Source organism: Mixophyes fleayi, chromosome 2 (assembly GCF_038048845.1).
Source record: "Mixophyes fleayi isolate aMixFle1 chromosome 2, aMixFle1.hap1, whole genome shotgun sequence".
NCBI lineage: Eukaryota > Metazoa > Chordata > Amphibia > Anura > Limnodynastidae > Mixophyes > Mixophyes fleayi.
In genome coordinates this window covers 19,877,402-19,901,507 of record NC_134403.1, presented here as the reverse complement: position 1 = coordinate 19,901,507, position 24,106 = coordinate 19,877,402, and the positions used below count along the sequence as shown (strand labels likewise).

General features: G+C 42.2%; 1 protein-coding gene across 9 annotated transcripts in view; it reads left to right on the top strand.

Annotated features, from left to right (window-relative positions):
- Positions 1 to 24,106, top strand: part of TENM4 (teneurin transmembrane protein 4) — a 1,040,112-nt gene that overhangs the window by 832,332 nt on the left and 183,674 nt on the right. For 7 of the 9 annotated variants that reach the window (XM_075198627.1, XM_075198629.1, XM_075198624.1 and 4 more), the window contains exon 8: positions 9,235 to 9,444. The exons of the other annotated variants lie outside the window; for them this stretch is intronic. In XM_075198627.1, the coding sequence (XP_075054728.1) occupies positions 9,235 to 9,444 (210 nt within the window). The remainder of the gene's footprint in view (positions 1 to 9,234; positions 9,445 to 24,106) is intronic. 9 annotated transcript variants of the gene reach the window in all.

The following is a 24,106-nucleotide window of genomic DNA, read 5'->3' as shown; positions in this document are numbered from 1 at the left end:
ACTCGCTAACAATTGAATACCTCCCTTAGAACATAATTACCTCTGCAACATTGGTATGCGATATAATATCTGAAATAAAAAATGTGTTTTTCTTACAGGCACATTTTCATACATCCTAGAGATTAAAGGACAAAATCATCACATAATAAGCCCTACCCCCAATTTACCAAAAAATCCCCACCAGATCCACCCAATTATCCCCAACCTCCTCCTCCAGCTCGTTCTACTTTAGATAATCTCTATTATATTTACTTACACACATTGACAGTTTTACTCGCTGATTTATACACACATTTGAGGTGACTTCTAATATCCGCAGTTTACAATAAGGGTGCAGTGTTCCTGCAGAATTAGTGGCGCTATATAAATAAATGATGATGATGATGATGATGATAAGCCAGAAGTAAATCCCAACGAGCGCTTAAGTGATAACATCAGAAATCACTGATTATACAGATATTACGTACAAGAGTTTCTACGTATATTAGCATCACTTCTGTATTATATTCGGGTTGGTGTTACAATGTGCTTTTATAAAGGGCAAGAAACGCTGACATGATTTCTACATTCCTTATACACAGTAATCTTATGGCAAGGAAATTAAAACTTTTTTAAAAATTTTAATTATCATTTCATTCAGTTATATTTTGAAATACTTTTCTTTATATATTTCCTTCTCGATTTATTAATGATAGAAGAAAAGGCTGAATTGTGAGGACGTTCTCTCTGTGACAAGCTGCTTGGCGGGAATTTATTTTATGTTCAGTAGACATTAACAACATCCTAATAAATGTATTTTTTATTTTTTTTTACTGTTCATATCATAAATGCCTTATTATTATTATTATTATTATTATTATTATTACTATTATTATTAATAACTATTGACATTAATTCTATTTTTTTCTGTGTGTTCTTTTGCTAAATTTATCTTGTGTTGTAGAGCACCATAGGCAATCCAAGGGGGGTTTACTAGTGACTGGAAACCCCTCCCCCCCCATCCAAGCCTGGGGCACTGTATAATTGAGGTGGCTGAACCCTGTTCCCGCTTCACAAAGCTCTACTTGAAAAGGGAGAACTGTGTGCACCTAACAGTAGTCCACGCAGCATTGCCCATGTATATAATAGGGATAGGAAGAGTTGGAGAGAAGCCGAGCACTGTCTAATATTATAGCCACGCCCCCACGCACGCTGGTCATGCCCACTGGCGGCGTGGTGTGGAAACCCCCCTCTACAAATCCTGTGTTTGCCCCTGAGCACAGCTGACCTAAACCCGAATTCAACAGCGCACGTACCTCGTGATCCGTCCCTTGATGAGTTCGGGAGTACACAGAGGCATTTTACGTGCGTTTTAAAACAAACACACGTTGCGCTCAGTATGTGCGCTTCGGTGAATGAGGCCCATGAATTATAGCGTGCTGTCGGCTGAGGTAGATTTGATGGAGGAAGACAGGAATGAAGCAGAGATATATTAGGTTTTATTCAGGCAGCGTGTGAACAAATATGAAGTATAGAATCGATGCCAGTCTCTGGCATGGATCAGAGATGTCCTATAATGACCACCGTAGTCATAGATAGTATTATATTTGAGTAGTGATGTCAGAGGTTGACAAAGATAAATATATCTGACAGCTGGTTATACTGTCATTCACTCTACGGAGGTATATAACAGAATTCATAACAGTAAATGAAGGCAAAACACCTTGAACAGTTAATTCCACTTTTAAGTTTAAAGGGGTTGTCCACTGTTAGGTGAAAACCTTTGTGCCATCCTCACGATGCCCACTGTTATCCAGACGGTCAGAATGGTTGGCTGGGCGACCCTATCATGTTCTCCGTGTAGCAGCTGGTTCTATAGGATCCGCGATCCATCCAGTCATCCGACACGTATAATGCACAATCCCCCATCCTGGCTAGTAGCTAGCGGAATAACTAGTATGGGCTCAGTCGTCCGCGTCTGACAGAAATTTCCCCTCTCTGGTGTCAGAAGCCTGTGACTGGTAGGTAATGGTGGCTGACTTTAACCCAGGACCACAGCTGGCTTGCTAAATAGCCAGGGGTCTCCGAAAGTGGATGAACCATTTAAATTGCCTTCTAGGACTGAAGTCCTTTATAAGCTCATACATACAGAGATTTCTTGTCCTCATTGTCTACCACCAAAATAAAGAGCAGACCCCCCCCCCCCCTCATCCGTGTCCTGTAGCTTCATCACGCCAGGATAACATGTATAATGTGTGAGACAGCAGACACACATGGCTGCATTCCTGAGTTTAATCTTGTCACTGACTGTAACATGCGCTATGTATGCACCATTCATTTTCTGCCAGCTTCCTAAGCTATGCCCCATTATTACTTGGATGCCAACCTACAAATAGAGTTTCTGGGCTTCGAAATTTAAAAAAAAAAAAAAAACATCTGACCTCATCCAGCAAGAATCCATTCAAGTCTGTGAGATCTCTGTGGCAGAAGATTAGCGAGGTTTACTGGTAAGAGAGGAGAGCTGACGGGTCTCTAATAACATCCAGCAATTTCCAGAGAGCTCCAGACGTATCTCACGTATGAAGTAATATTAATAATATGTGCTAAATAAACACTGTTTATTTGCACTTTCACAGCTTGTTTAAGCTTACATAAAAAAGGTTATAAAATCCGTCTTACAGGCTTTTCAAATCTCTCTTTTAAAATATAAATGTCGCTGACACATAGTGGTGGCTGAACGATATTCACCTATCAATTCGCTAGGGACTAGTGACATGGCTGAGGCGTGAGGCAGAGTATTTATAGAGGTTTTGTGTAGTTGAAATAAAGTTGGAAAAAAAAAATATATGCCAAGAATCAAATTCCATAAAGTGGTGTTCAAAATTAAATCGTTGTTAAAAATATACGTAGATATATATTTAGATTCTGCAGTAAAACCATTGACAAATAATCCCACAAAGTTTCTTTTATTTTCCATAAATATTTCCTAAACAGCGTTAAGGGAAGTAGGGAGCAGGAATATGTCACATATGCTCCTCCGCCATTCCCCCCATGTCATGTATGTTTCTCCGCCATTCTCCCCATGTCACATATGTTTCTCCGTCATTCTTCCTTATCACATATGAGAGCTGAGATGGGGAGCACTACTCTTATACACAAGCCTATGAAATCCATAAAACTCCCGCCAGAGAGTGGTTGGCAGTTAGACTTTTGATGTGATATTTTGTACCGTGCACCTAACTGAACAGGCAGACAAGGAGTGACAGACATGCAGACTTACCCTGTGTGGATTACTTGACTCCGTAGAACTTCACAACAGATAAGAACAATTTCTAATATCTACTCAACCCATAGAGTCAGGGGCGGGCTGAGCCGGAGGTCAGGGGGGCATCGGTCCCCCAGGCCACTCAGTCTGACCCCTGTTTGGGCCAGGCCCCCCTCCCCCCGGTGGATGTCAAATTTCGTTCATATTATCCACGGCCGCATCGCAAAACAAGTGATGCGGCCGCGTCATCAAGTCAAGTGAGTCTTGATATCTCTCTTATAATTGGTGGGTTCTGATGTCTTCTTGTACAGAGTAACACACTGCGACTGTGACTTATTGTGGATATTAAAATTCACAATGCATTTCTGTGACCTGTATAAAAGGACTCGGCCAGAGGTGTTACATGTCATAGTTGGGCCCCATACTGAAATTTGAAGGAGTGCCCGGTGATAATGCTCCACCTTTGCATTATTAGGCCCCGCCTCCCCTCCAGGCCCCGCAACTGTCAGTTCTCTTTCTACATGGGTATTATCCATGGTTATTTATATTAATTACTATATATTCAGTGGTGGTTTAGTGGTTAAGTGTACAGTAAAAATGCTGAAAGTGCTGAATCCACACTCCAGCTCACATGGAGAAACGCGTGAGGGAGCTCTATGATGACTAAAAGCACCACTTACACAGCCATCCTGTTGCCTTATGTGTCTATGACTAAGGATCCGTGAGGGCCACAAAATCTATACAATTACTTCATCTTGTACCTGACGCGTTCCTTAATGTGAAATTTAACTCTTTGTAGTGAATTTCTACCCAGGTACGACCCTGTCCATGTGACCCAGCCCTGGGACACACTCATTAGTATTGTAAATGACTTCAGCGCAACATACGCACGTCAGGGTCAAGCGGTTTCTATTTACTTCTTTGCTTTTCATATTATTCCCGTGAAATCTCCTGATAATGAAAGTGTCTGGATCTGGCCCCATAACATGATACGGACTTCACTTCACCCAACCACTTTTTTGTTACGTAAATCACAATAACTCGGCGATTGAGTGTCGCTGTTTCCCAGCCATCCTCATTAGCGTTCAGGTAAAATAAAGAGCCGAACACAGTGATTTCCACAGACAACGGGAAGTAACACAACGCATTACATAATATAATATAAAGCTAGGGAGAATTGCATTGTTACGATAATTAGGGCTTTGTTGGCCCGGTGGCAGCTGATTGTCCTTGTGTAGCCAATGGCTGGAGAGCTCACGTACCGTGTTCATATCTTGTCATTGTTGTTAATATTTTAATACACTTGACTGCGCAAGAGATACGGTATGACACTAGGATTTATCAAACCTTCTAAAATGAAAAAGTAGAGGTGTTGCCCATAGCATACCATATATATATATATATATATATTATGAAATGATACTGGGAATTGTGTCCACAGTACAGAGCATGAGAAGCGGCAGTGGTACTGTTTGTGCTAAAAACCAGGGACATTAAATCGGGCAGCAAATCCATAGATAATAGCTGGTTACAACATAACTGGACATCTGACAGGATTCTTCTATGTGGTTAATAAAAGGATAACTCCACTCAGAACTGAGCCCCCATAAAGACTGTCCTCTCTCCCGCCAACAGAGTTTAATTCCAATTAAGAAGTAACCTAGTGATTTGTTTCATCCTCTGCATCTCCTTCACACTGTAAGCTATAACGTAATGGGCCATCTCACCAGCTTTTACAATGTATTCATTTGTTAATTATTGCCAAATACTACGTTAGCACTTTGTAAGTAAGAGATGTTAATAAGGTTAATAGACAAATGAAAATCTTGGGTCTGTCCAGGGACGCTAAGAATGGTTGGCAAGTTTGTCTCGCCGCCATTGTGTTGTCCATTGCACATCGTATTTGCCAACCTGTAGTTTCTCCCCTCCGGGGAGGGGTGTGAGGGGCGGCACGGTGATGCCATCACATCACAGCAGAGATTAGTACCATTGCACTGCAGGGAGGGGCTTAATGCCCGGCTTCTGCCCAGAATCCGGGTGGGTGATCCTGGGGTCCCGAAAATCAGAAGCCTCTCAGACATTCTTCGAGAGCAGCCAAGATTGATCAACATACAAGATTGTTACATTCCTTTTTCTTACAATGTCAGAAGGCCAAATCTCAGCCATGGGAGTACCCTTGTTGGAATTGGCAATAGCCGTAGAAACACATATTTGGGGAAATTTCTAAAAACTGCTACACAGGTGCCTTAAACGTGTCATAACTACCAAAGTTCTATTGCCAATAAAAATCAGGACAAATCTGGTCTCCCCCGGCCCTTGGCCTGCCTTTAACACAGAGAACTTTTTGATTATTATTTTGTCATGGGAGATGAATATCTCATATAACACGTTATAATTCCAGGATGAATATCCCAAGTAATGGTGTACAGCAATGTATCGCCACATGCCGTAGATGATATTTAAATGCCAGTTTAATATTGTGTCCCGGTCTTTGTCATTTTAGTATTTATTTCTTGGAAATACGGACAGTGGGAGCTGTTCAATAAGATGATTTTCTATTCAGTAATGCTCATGTATTACAGGCAATCTATTACCTTTTCCATTTAACTTCTCCAAAAATGCTCCTGTTACAGCCGCTGATTAGAGTCCTAACAGGAGATCAATAACACTGGGATAATCTAGAAGCCACTTTCCATCCCGTTCCCATTGTACGATGACAGAGTGGACTGATTTGTATAGGTCCAGGGTCTGCCCAGCAAGAGCACACGCAAAAAGTTACTCACATTCCTACATCCATTTGCGCAGCGTATGTTTTGTTTTTTTTTGCACAGCGGATGCTCAGAAAGTGAATTCAAGCAAATGCAGCTCTTCAGACCTTCGAATTGTGCCACTTATGGCTCACTACTTTTGTACACGTTCGCAAGTTAAACGCAACTGAAGGCGTCTGTTGTCATCTGCTGCTCAATCAGATCTAGACGCATCTTCAACCCTGAGTACGGCGCACACACTTGTGTAGGGTTTTTGTAGTCGTTATTTACGACGTCACTGTTTTTATTTTTGTGAATGATGTGTCCTTATGAACACATAAATGGCTGAGTCCACAGTGCTTATTTAATCAGAAAGCTTGGAGAAGCACGGTGGCTTCTGCCTCACAGTGCTGGGGTAATGAGTTTAATTCCCGACCATGGCCTTATCTGTGTGGAGTTTGTATGTTCTCACCGTGTTTGCGTGGGTTTCCTCCGGGTGCTCCGGTTTCCTCCCACACTCCAAAAACAAACTAGTAGGTTAATTGGCTACTATCATAATTGACCCTAGTCTCTCTCTCTCTCTCTGTCTGTGTGTGTTAGGGAATTTATACTGTAAGCTCCAATGGGACAGGGACTGCTGTGAATGAGTTCTCTGTACAGCGCTGCGGAATCAGTGGCGCTATATAAATAAATGGTGATGATGATGATAGCTTTTATTAGTCTGCCTACACTAGACTGCTAGAAGCTGATTTCTGATAGGATAGAAACATAGAATGTGACGGCAGATAAGTGCCACTTGGCCCATCTAGTCTGCCTAATTGTTAACCTACGGTAACCTCCTACCCTATTTGATCCTAAGTTCTTTGTAAGGATATTCTTGTGTCTATCCCAAGCATGTTTAAATGGCTTTACTGTATTAGCCTCTACCACCTCTGATGGGAGGCTATTCCACTGATCCACTACCCTTTCTGTGATGTAGTTTACCTCTGAACCTACTTCCCCCCAGTGTCAGTGCATGCCCTTGTGTTCTAATACTTCTCTTCCTTTGTAGAATGTTTCCCTCCTGTACCTTGTTATAACCCTTGGCAATGCAATAGATTACAGCACATCACTGCTCTTTGCAATATATTATTGGATATACAATAAAAAAATATGGGTATGGAGAAGCTGAAAATACTATTTAGGTAGAGAAATGAAATGTACATTTGTTAAAAAAAGAGGAATTTCTGGACCTGTTCACAGATTGCAAAAGCAGGAATCGATTTGTTTACCAACCTGTGCACTTCATAAGTAGTAAGGTTTTATCAGAGCGATTTGAAATCAATTTTCTATGTGAGCTTCCATTGTTTTTAGAAGCAGCAGAACCTCCTTTATTCGGGGAGGGGTGGAGCTGTCAGTCACTTTTTAGCCATGGGTCCTGCTCAGCAGTTTAAAGGTCTGAAATTCCAGCTGTGCACTATTCAGCCCAAACCCAGAGACTTGGCCTGGAAAACCCTGATTTCCCTAACGCACCGTGTAAACAATTAACTAAATCCTGAAAAAATAAAGAGTTGGGATGAGATTGAAAGAAGAAAGTGAGTACAGTATTCATTTTAATTGATCCACGAAGATGCAAAACCGAGACTCAGCTATGCAAATCGCTCTTTGTGGCATTGAAATGTCACAGTATGGTGCGTGGCAGAATTATTTGAGGTTTAAATCAGGAGAGGTTTAAAGGCCTCAATTTCATAGCTGGAACCTTTCCTCCTACTGGGAAGTGGCGGATCACGTGCTCAGCAATGTCTGTCTTCATTAAGCCTTGGTCTAGCAATTCAGTTTACTCCAAATAATTCCTCTGCTCATTAGGGAAGTCCTTGTCGTGTTATAATACCAATGTGTATTTTTTACTTTGCGTGTTTGTTTTTTAAATGTACTTTTAAATATAATGTTGTTTGTATTCTCGTTTTCCCAGCTTGTTACTTAGTTTCAGTGCATTGTGTTATCATGTTTACGGTAATACACTTGTTACAATTTGCATGTCTTGTATCCAGTCCTGCTTCCTACGTTCTCTGTTTTGCTGATGACAGGACGCACAGCGCTATATATTAATCTAGATGGCAGAATTTAAAAAAAGTGATTTTTTTTTTTGCATAAAATAGTTTAAACTGAAATGGGGCTAATAATGTTGCAGGTTTTAGGAAATCTCTAAAAGGCAAAAAAACAAAACATATGTGCTTTAAAATTTCTTTAACATGCTCCGGAAATAATTTTTAGTTAGGGGGCATCTGTCCCCCGGGCTGGTCCCATAGGGAGGTACCTTGGGCTGGTTCACTGGGCCACCTGCATGTTCCTAATAGGCTGCTGAGTTGAGTTCTCCCCCCCCCCCCCAGGCTAAAATATGCCAGCCAGCCCCTGTCCTTTGGGTACCAGGGACTCCGCAGGTAGCTAAACAATCCAAGAGTAAGCAAAACAGGACAGTGGTAACAAGGAACCCCAAAAATACTTGACAGGAGAGAATTTAAAATTTCCACACATCCCAAATATAACAATAATGCCCCGTGTTGGCCACGTTTCTTTAGCTTCCATTTGAACAATTCAGTGTTCTAAGAAATGCTCAAACGTCCAGTCACTTGATTGTCATAAATGTGTACGGAGAGAACGTATAGTTCTCCACGCTCACGGATTCCACAACAGGAGAAAAACACTGGTTGTGGTTTTTTTTTAAAATAGAAACAAAATTCATCCATATGGATGTAGTCTAAGGGCTAGATTTACTAAACTGTGGGTTTGAAAAAGTGGAGATGTTGCCTATAGTTATCATTTATTTAGTGCATTCTACAAAATGACAGTTAGAATCTGATTGGTTGCTATAGGCAACATCTCCCATTTTTCAAACCCGCAGCTTAGTAAATTTACCCCTAAAACGTTGTTCGCCCTCATATAATATTTATAATAATAATATGATCATGGCATTGAGTGCCAAAAGTTTGTTTTTTTTTGGGCACCCAAGGGTTAAATTAAAGGGCATGAGGTTCTTAAATTAATTTTCATCCCCTGGAAATGATTAGCCCACCCCCCAAAAAAAAACAAATGTCAGAGGAATGAATCAGTATTTGCTATTAGCTGTTCTGCCATGAGATCAGGATGCACAGACATAGCCAGGAGCGCAGACATAGGCAGGAGCGCAGGCAGCTGAGCTGTGCGTCTCTTTCAGTTGCATGTGCTGAGTTTTGATCAGTGTGTGTGTTTTGTGTGTGTTCACAGGTCCTCCCTTACATTGTTCATCTGCTTCATCAACCCCTATTGAACAAACCCCCTCCCCTCCCCCTACCCCAGGAGCCAATGGTTACCAGAGGAGGCTGATAGGCAGCAGTGTGGCCCAGCCAGCCCAACACTCCGAGGCTGCTGGAGATTGTGTCCACAATTCTCTGTTAGTTAAAAGTGGTTCTGCAAACCTGGGAGTCTCCGCTAATGGTGAGTGCTGTCATCTACATTACTCTGCAGCTGGGGGGGTCAGTGAGAGGCAGAGGGCAGCTCCTAATACCTGTGTCTCTATGTAACATGTGCATGCAATGCCTTAATGTGTGATTATTACTGGACCTCATTGCAGAGGGATCTCCTTCTAGCAGTATCAATGCATCCTCTGCAGGCAGCAATGTATGTACACTGTGCATCCTTATTAATGTACAAAGCAGCTGAACTCTGCAGCAAAGCTCATGTTCCCCTTGTATCACACTGCTGCATTGTATATCACATGTGTGCATGCTGTTTATGTGTGTGCAGAATTAACCCTTTGCTGGGTGCTTTAGAAATAAACTTTATAATGCAAGATTTGTTACACTGTCTGATATCTGCAACTTTGGGGATGAGAATTGAATTCTATATTCTGCTACTATGTAACGATTGTATAACTCCCTGTGCTTTAGTTATGCTGGATGTTTTCTGAGTATTGTGGATTTGTATTATGACTGAGTACCCCAGGCAGACTGCAAGTCTGTGTCTATAGGTGCATATTAATATAAATGTATAGAGAAGTCGCACACATTGGTGGCTTGTTCAGTGCATGGCTGAGATCTTTCCTAACATTTAAATGGCAATAAGTTTTTACTCTCTGACTTTCTCTAACCTGCTCATGAGGTTGCAGATCAGAAATGTCACTTCCATTATTATTATTAATTTATTTTTTTTTGCACATTTTCATATTAGCCAAACGCTGGAGGAAAGTCATTGGCGTTCTGCATGTTTGTGTAAATGTTAGCGGTGTTTAATAGGATGATCTTATTAACATTTGGTGCTGGTGATGGTATTTCTGCTGAATGAAATGTTTACTTTCTCTACAGTCTGGGGTCAAGCTCCTGCTCCAGCTCGCTTAAATGAAGTCTGGTTAATTGAAAGGAGTTTTCTTTATAATATTTTTTTTTTTTATTGGAGAATATTGTAGATTTATGTGTTTTTTTTTTTTTGTTTTTTTTTTTGCAAATGAAAATATTAACCCTTCTCCTGCCACACAACTTAAATTGCCTGCATCGCTTGCACCGTAGACCATAATTGCTTTGCAGGACAATATCCTGAACAAAGGGACTTGTTGTGTGGTAAATGCATTTAATGGTTTGCTGAGGAGATAATGTTTTGGATTTTTTTTACTTTTATACCCTGCAGCCATGAAACGTGGTTCTTTTAAGCTGTCAGAGTCTTGGTGTCACCTGAAGACATGGAAATAGCTTTTTAGGATTGTGTAGCCCGGGCAGTGTCATTCAGAGCTGCTGGGGGAGAATGGATGTGTGTTGAAGCCATTCACTAAAACTCATTCAGTAGTTTCTGTGGTATGCAACCTTCTAACCCCTTCCACCCCCCCTGGAGGTGCTGGGGCAGTATTTCCCCCCCCCTTCCCTGCCAGGACAGGGGGGTGTTTTCTGAAGGGACTATTCCCAGGTTATCTGTCTGCAAGTGTGAGCTGTTTACTCAGGATATATCCCAAATAAAGCCTCTTTTTCCTGTGTCAACAACACTAAATTGGCCCTGGCTTCAGTTTATGGACTCTGAGGCCAGCGCACATGTTCTCACCCCCTGGCAGAGTTATATGACCCCAGTTGTTTGGTGCTGGGGTGACAAGTTGTTTTATTAAGTGGAGGGGTAGTTGATTACGCAAAGAATGGCAGAATGTCATCCAGTCATTGTCGTTAAAACACCAAACGTTTCTCTGCTAAGTCATTTATTGAGGTACGTGGATATCTTGCGGTGTATATGATTGTAACAGAACATGCATACCTATGATTTGGATATATAAAGTGGTCTTAGGACACGTTTAAAAATATTTAGATTTTCTTCTAGAGAATGTGTGTAAATATATCCCTATTAATTTGGATCACCTATAACCAGTTCAGGAAACGGGTGGAACTAAAGCTATTATGGCACTAAAAGACCCAGCATGCCCTAAGAGACAGATCTGGATGCAGCAAGCAAGCTTAGTCAGGTTATGCTAGGACTTGTAGTTCCACAAGTTTCCCAAATAGAACTTTAGAACTCCTTGCAGTGTGTCACTTTTTGTACTTGTGCAGACTGTTACCTTTAAACTCTACCCAAATGCAGGTTTTCTTAAAACTAACCCCTGCCCCAATGAAGCAGAATTGTGAGGGTCAGAGGGCAGGAAACCCTGGTCTGCAGGTAATTCCCCACCTACTCTAGCCTTCAAATAAGTTGCACCAGTAATATTCGGCCACGGACTTATAAGCGCAGCTTCCACTTTTTTTGTTTCTGATTGGTTTGGGGGTCTCTATTCACAATTATAGCAAATTTATTTTTGAGATCTGAAGAGCACACAGTGAATCCCTTTAAAACCTGGTGAAGGACAAGTTTAAAAGAATTTTAAAATGGAAAATTCAAAGTCGAAGAAGAGGACCCCTTTCTGAATAAATTATTTTTAAGTGCCACTTAATATACCATTGCAGTTACCTGGGCTGGATAAACTTATCCAATAGATGTTTTAAACATCAATTCATTTATTCCACCCAGGTAACTGCAGTGGTAAGTTAAGTGGGAATTTCGGGATCAGAATATATTGTATGTTCTCTATATTTCCTGCTGTCATGAATTGTGGCTGGTGACGTGCAAACTATTTGGAATGTTTGCGTCTTAATGTTTCGGATAGTCTACATCAACCCCACGGTCTTTCATGGGGTTAGAACAAGTACAAGCGTAGAGTTATTATTTGGACACATGTGCAGCTGTTTTGACCTCATGAATAAGAGAGATGTATTTTGGCCTCCGTGGGTCACTGTTCAGACTCTTTCATCACAGTGCACGTGACTCTGATTAGTGCTGATACAATTTTCTAAATTGTTGCACGGAATATTAGTCTTATTTTGCATTTAGCTGTGAAATATTGCATGTTTTCCTGGTGGAATTTGGCATTAAAGTGTTCCCGGGCCTACCGCCAGGAATGTGAAATTCATCGGGAAATGCTTTTCCGTGGAATTACAAGGCAAAAGCTAAACTCGGATATTGTATAGGCGGAGGGACCTTTTCAACCACAAAGCTCGATTTGTGCTAATTTTCACTCCTTGCTACTCGCGCCTCTCTTAGAATGGTGGAAAGCACCTTATAAACTGGTGGATTGTTATTTATTAAGCCAAAAATCATCTTTACAGTGTGATCACATGACAAAAAAACTCCAAAACAAAATGAGAACAGAGTATCGAAAAAGAAACATACTACAATATTTGCTATCCCTTGAAAAGACCTATCCTAAGCTTGTGTCTAAATTATGTATGTGTATATGTGTATATAAATATATATATATATATATATATATATATATATATATATATATATATATATATATATATATATATTTGTCTATTGTCCTTTTAGTAATACTCTTCTATCAATAACTGATAACACATATTGTGATTTATTTACCATTACATTGTTCCTTTTTATTAGATATATATATTGCATACTTGCCTATTTTTAGTTGGGACCCTCCGTTAGATGCTGGATAGGGGGCCTGGTGGGAGGGTTCAGGGTGCGGTCAATTGTGTCAGCTCTTGCGACGAAATCGACGCTTTGTCACGGGGAGCAGGGCCAAAATGATGTGATTCACAGCGAATCGCGTCATTGAGGCACCCATGTTGCCCACTTCACTAGGAATTGCCTGCTCTCCCAGGAGTCTCCCGGGAATTCAGGCGTCTCCCGGATATTCCAGGAGAGTTGGCAAATATGATCTATTGTCCTGTTTTGGGGACGAAGTATCTTGAACACATTGCAGGCACTTTAAGCATAATTTAATGGCAATCGATGTCAGTAAGCTGATATACTCTAAAGGTCAACTAGATTTAAATACCCAAACTGCGCTTTACTGATCAGTTAAAAGGTTATAGCATGCAGACTATGGTGGTCTCCTTTAAACTTCGTATTATTGATGTCCTAGGAAGCCAGTAAAACCATAGGCCCTTAATACATTGGGTAATTTACACTCGCTGCATAGAGCTTGTGGTTTCAGACACTCTGCGTTCCCCCAGGGTGCTTAATTTGCGTTAAAAATCTGCAGGTTGGTTATAAATATGTCCCACTCAGAGACAGGTTGTCTGGTGGGCTTGAAGGATTCAGTAGTTCTATAATGTGGGGCTGACCCGATGAGATGTCAGCCTCCTTGTCCTATCCACTCCAATCTGACCTCTCCAGAGTCCCAGTGACTGTGAGGAGAGTTACAGTAATCCGGGGATTTAAACAGGAAAGACACACAAGGCTGATTCACACCTAACCTAAGACTCTTGAACCCTCTTTAAACGGATTATCTGGTTTTCGTGAAGGGATCTGATATTGGTGATGTATTTAGAGCAGAGGCCGGCATCGTGTGGCTCGTCAATGTTAGAGGATGTGCAAGAGTGGCCTGCTGGGACTTGTAGTTCCACAACAGCTGCAGATTCACAGGTTCCTTAAGCCTGTGTTTGTTTTAGTTATTTTAAAAGCCCATTGTAAGACGAAAGAACAACAGCTTTCTTTCTGTCCTATTCACCCTCCCAGTATTATTTAACTGAATTGATTTTTTTGCTGTACCTTGTCCTGAGTGACCGTTGCACTTTTCTTAAGCTGGGTACACACAATTATCGTGCAGGTCGCACAATTCACGACAGTTTGGTCATATACTGCATTAGTGTGTACGCTCCCACGATCATGTTGTATCGTACAAAAGCCATACTTGCCTACTCTCCCGGAACTTCCGGGAGGCTCCTGAATTTCGGGGAGTCCTCCCAGAAGAGTAGGCAACCCTTCCGGATCCTAAAAAATGCTGAAATTCACGGCATTGAATATCGAGGCTTAATCACATCATTAAGCCCCGCCCCTCGCTGTTCAATGCGTTGAATTTAGGCATTTTATAGTGGGGGGCCTGGTTATGGTGGTGCAAAGACGTCACCATGCACCCCCCTACCCCTGTCACGTGACCTGTCCTCCCGGAGGACAGAGTCACAAAGTCGGCAACTATGACAAAAACACATCGCATCTGTTGATTTGGTTTTATAAACTTACTAAAACTCCCGATCAACGATTGAACGATGTTGGGGCAAATGTGGAAGTGTGTACGCACTCATGACCAACAGTGTAGGCAGATATCTGTAGAGTGTACAGCATAGTTGCAAACCTTTAACAATTGGCTCCTGGGAATCTGTGAATAGGTTGGCGTGAGGGGGCGGGGCTTCACAGATCGCGCCATTTTGGCCCCGCCCCCTGTGACGTAATGACACATTTTAACACGGGGGCGCGGCCAAAATGATGCGATTCCTGGAGAATCGGGTCATGGAGGCTTCAAATCTGCCCACTTCACTAGGAAGTGGACAGATGCGGGAGAATTGTCAGCTCTCCCGGGAGACCTACCCAGAATTCGGGAGTCTCTCTGGCATTCCGGGAGAGTTGACAAGTGCGGTGTACAGAGTCACGATCTTTTCAGCAGATAGTTATGAGAGATGAAGATCACAGATCTGAAGGTAAATTGTGTAGGTGTGTACACATCAATCGGCTGCTCATCGGGACTTTCAGTCGTTGGTGAAATCGTTACAGAAATTGTATCTGCAGTAAGATTGCGTAGGTGTGTACCTAGCTTAAGCCTATATTTATTTAGTTATTTTAAAAGCCCATTGAAAGACGAAAGAAAAAAAAATCTTTTGTGATCTCTACTATTCACCCCCCCAATATTGTTTTACTGAACTGACTTTTGCTGCTCTATGTAGTGTGACCATTGAATTTGAATTCCAACTCTTATTCTTGGTCCACACTGATATTATTGCAGACCGGAGGCTTATTAAGAAGCTGAAGTAGTGGTACTTTTTTTATGTATTTATTGTGTTTCTTTTAAAACTGTGTTCGATAAATCTATGCATAATTTTCCCTGCAAAAAAAATAGTGTTTTTATTTAATTTTTTTAGGGGAAATCCACAGATGCTTTTTTTTAGTGTATTTTAAGTGTAGAAAATGCATTTATATTGTATTCCCCGTTCACTCCTGAAATTGTGTATATAAGGTAATAAAGGCCCATGGGTATGTATGAAAAGGATGCATGTTATTAATTTGCCACACACAGTCACTCATAATAGAGTTTGCTGCAAGTGGGTATGAGGCCATAGCAACCCATAGGTTCCATTCCTATGCCTGTTTATATGCTTTTACTAGCGTTAAAATAAATGTGTGTGAAATCTTGACATTTGATGCCAGTAAGAGACTTTAATCCTAGAACATTCTACATCTCCAAAGGTTCCCTCAACACTCCTAAGGCATTTAGTATCTAGCAGAGGTGTCTTATGACCAATTGCCAGTCTGCATGTTTAATTGATCCATGTTACATTCCTGTACAGCTGTGTAAACTCTGCCTTCAGAACAGAGAATTTGGAACTAGTTGCAGTAACAGCCCGGGACACTGTGTTATTGTCTAGAGGGATAGCAGCGCAGAACTCTGATACCAAAATTGTAAAGTCACATTGTGACATCACAGGTACCTAGTGATCGGTAGACTGCGTTCTCGTGGATATTGGTTCAGTCCTTCACAGTGTACGTGACGGAGGCCCTTTAAATGCACAGTATTGTACTCCATTCAGGAGAAGCCCAAGTCTCCAGCAATCTCTAGCGCTGTGTGAATTTGCTAAATTTTTTGGGAAATGGCTCGCTTACATGGTACAGTGTGACCCGGCTGTTAATTACATTTGGATAGGGCATTAAAACCATCCTCTACACAGATAACACAAGACAACAACCCTCTGACCAACATAGTTGTGTGACTGATCACACAGCCCACTAAATACTTTGTGACCTTTGCATTTTAGCTGGACCAATATTCAATATGATGTAGCACTTACCCTTGTGTAGCAAACCATTGTCCCTGCGAGCAGCGCCCTCTTACCTCTCTGCATGTATTACCCAGTATTGTTTTATTACTGTTTGTTCCCAATTGTAAAGCGCTACGGAATCTGCTGGCGCTATATAAATGATGATGATGATAAATTACTGTACACCCTGTCTGCCTGCTCTCCCAATGTTCACAGAGTGCCTGGTGGGTGTACCATGAGGATGGGTGAGTCATACATTCATGCACTGAATATGTTTCAGGCTCATCCGTGTCTGTTGACAGTTCCCAGGTACACTTGTGAGGGATGAACCATTCCCCGCTCTCCAGCGATCACCCAGAAGCTGGGAGGCTGGGAGCTGCTTCAGGCTGAATGACCTGTGGAGCAACAATGAAAAATTGCATTTTTCCGCATCCGCTGTGAAGGAGTAAGTGTGGTATAAATGTAAAGCAATACCACAAACCCAGGGAGATAAGCAGCTTGTCAGTAACGCAGCACTGTTCCTTCATACAACCTTTTTTTTTAGATCTCAGGAGTAACCTTGATTTACCCTGAATAATTTTTTTTCCCCACAACCACTTGGTACTGAAGTGGCACCTCCGGAATAAACCCTCCTGAACCCCGATACCGGCGGGGTCCATCCTGTATGCAGGTGTAGGTCCTGGATTTGTGCGATTGTCCTCATTCTGTTGTGAGATAAATAGAGCAGAGGTTACACCGCTGCAGCTCTGCAGTGAGAGATTACAGTTCATTCAATTGTGATTGAGACAGACCCCCCCCCCTTTTTTTTTATTACAAATTGTATATTATTCACTGGACATTATTATTAATGTTTGTAAGTGCAAATGTGAAAATGAAGATTAGGGATGACCCTGTTTATGGGGGCTTACAATCTAGTCAGTTCTACAATATGGTTATGTTCTGCGTCTGTTGTCCCCACTTATTTTAGAACTGCTATAAGGTGGTGGATTTAGCTAATCCATGTTCAAAATAATTTTAGCATCCCCTAATTTTGCCTGGGTTATTGTAATTTGAGAATAAATGGGACAGGAGTGAGGAGTATAACACTTTTTCCCATTGTAGAAATGGGTTGTGTTGGGATATATGCCAGCGCCACGATGTGCCACTATTTGTGATTTTGCTCTGAACAGTGGATTACCCACGACTACGGACACGTACGGCGGATTACCCACGACTACGGACACGTGCGGCAGATTGTGCTCCTGCCCCTGATAACAGACGCGTACAAGTATTGGGGTAGTAGAACCCAGTGCTGTAGCTTCTATATAGACCGGTTTTCTTTACCATCTGGAACATGGCATGGCGTACATCGGGGTTTAACGCAGCAGATTGCTGATGGGGCCCAGTGGCTCTTGTGTATAAGCTTGCGGGCAGGGCCCTCTTACCTCTCTGCTTTGCACCTTGGAGATTTAGGAGCCTTTTTAACAAAGGGTGCAATCCCCTTTTCCCGGTGAAAATTTGAGTTATTAGCAGATTTAGAGATTCTCACCATCGTAACAATATACTTTTATTAATAAAATAAAGCATTTCCCCTTAAACACACAGACATTTTTTTTTTCTATTTAAACCTGAATTTTTTTTAATTTTTTTTTCCCGCATAGAAATTGGAACTAGAAATGTGTCCAAGCTTCCGGCACCACTGCGCGGGTGTGAGCTTACCGGTCACGTGTGCGCAGAGTGACCCTGAACCGGTCCTCCTCTTACCGCTGTCAGCCATTATTGCTGTCCACCTGTATATTAGATCTTCTATCACTGCATATTGTTAAATAAGCCCCTTAGTTAAAATGCTGACAAACGCTCCTTAAGGCGGCTGAGAACAGGTTCCCCCCCTCCCCCATTTGGCATTTAACAGGTCATTTAATATCCTCTGACACGTTGTATAAAATTGCAGATGATTGTGTTATCATTACCTGCTATTGCATTATCATCGCAGAACACAGCCTACACCTATCAGTCTGTGTTGCTGGGTTATAATCTATCCCAGATGGAGGTATCTATAAACTCACAAAAAAAAAAAATTGTTTCTCTTTTTCTGACAGGTTAAGATGATTTATCCCCCCATGTGCCTCCCTATTTCTTTAAAGAAAGATTTATGTCTACAAGTTTGTGACAGCTCCTTGATTAACATGCAAGCGGAGAGTGGGGGGGAGACAGGATCTCGCTGAGTGAACTGACTTTTTGCTATCATTTGGTTTATTCTGGAAAGCGATCATTTAAGCAGCATGCTGTACAGCCTCAGCGTGGCAGGCCGCTCTCCATGGGGACTTGTGTCACTCTCTGAATAACACCAAACAGGCTTCCAAGGTCGTCCGACACGTACGCTTCTCCTGCGTAGAGGGGGTTTTATTCCTTTTCTGATTAATGCTATCATTTAATTTGTTTTCTGTGGCTTCTTGCTGATTAGATAAAGGTTATCCTAATTGGAATGGCACCCCTCTTATCCCATACCCCATGCCTATTAACCTGTGGCTGTTGTGGAACTAAAAGCCCCAGCATGCCCTCCCAGCGACTGGAATGGAACCCCGCTTATACCAAGTGTTACCAAGTGTTAGCATCCTGTGGATGTGAGTCTGACAGGCCATGCTGAAACTTGTAGTGCCACCGATACTGCCTGTCTCCGCCTTACACAAATCCACATTAACATTGATATTCATGCGTTGTACACGATAGATGCAAATAGTGTTATTTACATCATTATTACATCTACCAATAATGTAGAAACCAATAATCTAGACTTTTACTGCAGGACTTTATCATCGGTTACCTTAGACAGCTGCTTTATTATCTGTAGTTAATTCCAGGTCATAGGCAAACCGAGGGGGGAGGGTTTCCTAGTGCCTGGAACCCCCCCCCCCCCCCCCCCCCCCCATCCAAGCATGGGGCACTGTATAATTGAGGTGGCTGGACCCTGCCCCCGCTTTACACGGCTCTGCTTGAAAAGGGAGAGCTGTGTGCAGCTAAGAGTAGTGCACGCAGTGTTACCCATGTATATTATAGGAATAGGAAGAGTTGGAGAGCAACCAAGCACTGTCTAATATTATAGCCACGCCCCCATGCATGCTGGTCACAGTTCAGTGTGAACTATGTAAGTGCATACTCATCATAATCATCATCATCATTTATATAGCACCACTAATTCCGCAGCGCTGTACAGAGAACTCACATCAGTCCCTGCCCCATTGGGGCTTACAGTCTAAATTCCCTAATATACACACACACAGACTAGGGTCAATTTGTTAGTAGCCAATTAACCTACCAGTATGTTTTTGGAGTGTGGTAGGAAACCGGAGCACCCGGAGAAAACCCACACAAACACGGGGAGAACATACAAACTCCACACAGATAAGGCCATGGTCGGGAATTGAACTCCTGACCCCAGTGCTGTGAGGCAGAAGTGCTAACCACTGAGCCACCGTGCTGCCTGTACTCACTATACCCTTCACAATACTATGACAGAAAAAACGGTCATGTACTTACACCCTGACAGGTGCAAGGTAGCACAAGTTATTCCGCATAGAGTGTATATTTGTTAGTCCCTGTTCTCCCTTCTCATCTGCCTAATATTTATAACTACAGTGTCAGGAGTTATAGTAAGAATATTACACAGAGTTTCATCACTTCTTGCGTTGGGTTTGACCATCCCTTTGTACTTAAGATCCCGGGTTCAGCGTTTGCATCACACAATTTAATGAAGGTTATTTAATAACACGCAACCAAAGCATTTTGCTTTCACCGTCAATGGGCGGCTCTGTAACCATCATAGGGCCGCACTTTACCCTCAATCTCAGTAATAAGTTATAACAATATATTTAATCAAAGAAAGTGTTACACGCTATAACAAACAAATGACAATAATGCAGGAAGGAGCTGGGGGGGTGCAGGACAATGATCGGGGGGCCGCATATAGGCCTAGGGCCGCCTGCTGGTCTGACCTATACCATAGTTGCCAACCTTTAACGATTGGCCTCCGGGAGTCTCGGTGTAGAGGTGGGTGTGAGGGGGTGGGGCTCTGCGAATCGCGTCATTTTAGCCAGTGGGGGCGGGCCCAAATGATGCGGTTCCCGGAGAATTGCATCATGGCGGCTTCAAATCTGCCCACTTCACTAGGAAGTGGGCAGATGCGGGAGAATTGTCAGCTCTCCCGGGAGTTCGGGAGAGTTTGCAAGTATGACCTATACTAAACAAAACATAATTGGTTCCTGTGGTTTAAAGCTCATTTTTTTTTTAGTAATGTTCACAAACGGCGTTTCCGGATGATATACGTAACTTGGTAAAGGCAATAAATAGTGAGTTGTTCCTCTGTGGACAGAAGCCAGGAAAGGTAACTGAACGTGATGTAATTTGCTTATTACATGGTGCGGGTATGTGTCTGTACACATGTAGATCTACACGCTGCGTGTATACAGACACATACAATGCTGCCGTTGTGTGCTGGATACACAATAAAAATAAACAAAGGCCGCCTGGCGCTGCAGCCCAGGTTTGTGTGTGGCTGGGAGTTATTATTCTGACATCAGCTACAGTAAACCAGCTTTGATCACACTGCCGGTGTTTGTTTCCATGTATAACACAGGCGTGTGTAGAACCTGAGAGCCTGGTGTTATCTGTGCGGCTGTTAGGAAGATGGCTGGTGAGAGGTTACATTTTAGTTTTGGGGGTTCCTGTTGTGTTTTCTGTTAATAACCGGCCCTGAATTCCAAGGAAAAGTGTGTATCAGTGTTTGTATCTTCTGGGCGAGGTTTTCCGGATAGTGCTCATGAGAAGATAATAAAACCGTATTTGCCAACTGTCTCGGAATGTTCGGGGAGACTCACGGATTCCAGGGAGTTCTCCCGCTAGAGTAGGACACAATCTCGGAACTCGCCCATATCCTGAGACCGCACCAGCGACCTCTTCTGTTTCCATAATGGATTTTGTGTGTGTATGTGTGTTAGATGGGGTAGACAGGGAGTGCAGAGATTTGCGATACAGGGAGGGCAGGATAATGCGCCCAATCTCCCCACAACCTGCTCACAGCGCTGACTTGATGAGTATTCACCCACTTATACAAGCCCACTTTCCACTGTCGGCACTTAAATGACGGTAGGTAGTGGGCTAAGGTTGAAGAAGACCCTTCTGGGGGTCAACGGGGCGTAGGGACAGAGCATGTTAGGGAATTTAAACTGTGAGCCCCCAATGGGGCAGGGACTGATGTGAGTGAGTTCTCTGTACAGCGCTGCGGAATTAGTGGCGCTATATAAATAAATGATGATGGCTCATGAAGTCACCTCACCACCGTCTGCGTTTCCCTGGGAAGAGACTCGTGCATCAAATGTAAGTTTATTGTTCTGTCTTTAAATTGATCTCTTCTATTTTTCTTCCTTTTTTTGTTTTCAATCTTTCTTGCTATCATTCTCTGTCTCTCTCTTTTTCGAGCTCTCTCTCTCTCTCTCTCTCTCTCTCTCTCTCTCTCTCTCTCTCTCTCTCTCTCTCTTCTAGAACTATTCAAACCGGTTTGAAATTTGTTTGAATCTGGCTGACTTGAGGGCCTCGAACATGTCTGCGGCACGATGGTGCGATTTGGGTTACACTGCTGCGTTTTGATGTTCACATTTGCAACTTGCAGTTAAAACATAAGGAGCCTGATTCGTTAAGCAGCATAAATGCCGATCCGTGCCTTAGTTTGCATCCCATTGCTCTGCGCATGCCCACAACCAAACTATATGCCAGTGAACGCAAGTGCATGCGATTCTTCCTCGAGTGCAAAGGACACTTCCGACAGCCTATGATTTCATGGGCAGATCAGGAGGAGACAGGTCGAATGCACGTGGTCAGTGTACAGTAAGGGCGAGCCAGGCTCGAGCGCACGCAGCAGTGCCAGATTCAAGCTCTGAGCATCTCTAAGGTGCATGATTTTCTATTGTATCTCTTGCACCAGCTACAGGTCTGGTGTAAGCAGCGAGTGCTAGTGATAATGGCTGTGTATGCATGCTACAACATGTGTTTGCAATGAAAAATGCATTTTATGCACAGTAGACATTAGTATTATGATGATGTATTTATTGGAGAGAAAAACAAAACATTTTTTTAAAATATTTTTTTCATTAATGACTTATTAACAGGTGAGAATAATTAAATCCTTTTTTTTCTTTTTTTATACTGTGCATTCTCCTGGGACTTTAAATTACACATATGTATTGGACGTATAATGCAGTGTATTGCAACGTATTAAACGAGTGTCTTCAGATCCGTTTTGCGCACCTTAATGAATCGGGCCCATTGAGTCTAACGTGTGCGAGGTGGCAGATATCAGTGTAACAAAGGTGTAATGAGCTTTGTCTTGTTCTACTTATATTGAAATTCCAATGAATTTTGCTAAACGTAACTGCAGGCTGATATAAACCCCCCTCGGACCTCGTGCTCAGCCACCTTCAGGTTGGGGAGCGACTGGAAAAGATTAACAGCATTAAAAAATGGTTCAACTCTGTTGGCAGCAGAAAAGCTTCCAGTATCTCAGGTTTAAAATTACCAGCTCCGTTAAATGAGTCCCAGACAGAAAGGACTTTACTAACACGTAGCGCGATAATCTGGGTTCACCAGTGTTGCGTCTGTGGCTGCCATGGCTGAGGTGAGATTATATATCTTGTATGTATAGCAGCCTACAGTACTGCTGATACAGTTAGATGACAGTCTGTATGTCAGATTTGTCTATATAGCAATATATTGGGATTAAGATTCCTCGTCTTAAGTGACTTCTATACATAACATGTGACTTCGTAAGAGACACTTGTAGCATTCAAAATGCATTTAAAAGTTCAAGTTCTAAAGGTATTTCAGCAAAGTCTTTGGTGGAGGCCTTTTTTCCTGTGCATGCCAGATTTTGTCTGAAAGCTTATTTAAAGTCCACCGGATAAGCCCAAGTGGCCTGTTTTGCAAATATAACCTCTATATTATATCTAAATGTTGGTTAGATACACTCTGCAACAGAGTGTATCTAACACTTTTTTTGAGAAGATTCTTGATATGCAGGGGGCCAGGTATATACCGCCCTCTGTCTGCGCCCAGCCTCCTCCACCGCGTCAGATAGCGGTGTCGGCCGTCTAAACTAGGTAGCGCGAAAAGCTTTGGGGTTTAAGTTATGGGTGAGGGAGAGAGCTTAGCTTAGACAGAGGTCTGTTTATGGCTGACGCTCAGCATATTGAGACTGAGAATATCCTTTAAAATGTACTAGTTAGATACACTCTAATATTGAGTGTATCTAACCAATGGTTTGTTAACCAGTAGGGCTTATATTTGCAAAGGAGACCTTTTTAAGCTGCAGTACCACATAAGAAATGATTTTCTTAAGGTGACCCTTTAACCTAACCGGTACCCTGGGGCTGCTACTTACAGCCATTTTTCCTTATATAAAACTGATTCATTTAACTCGCTTACTCAATGTGCACTTTATGTTCTTGTGGGCACTTTTCTTTAATGTGTAGTTCACCTAAATAGGTGAAAACTTTCTTACGCTTTAATTGAATTTTGAAACATTCCCTCTTTTATGTGAATATTTTAATTGAAATTGCAAAACATTAAGGATCTCCGATTTTCTTCCTGTATCCCGCTGTGAGATAATGGAAACGCTCTGAGTAAAGTGCAGATCTGTAACTTGTATGTGTCTCCCGCCTGCACTGTCGTCCATCTAGTTTGGTGATGACGGTTTGGTTAACGTTACAATAGGTTACCGTTCTGAATAACTGTTGCATGATGAAAGTTGAGTTTATTTAAATATTACCTATATCTCTGCTTCTTTGCTTTGT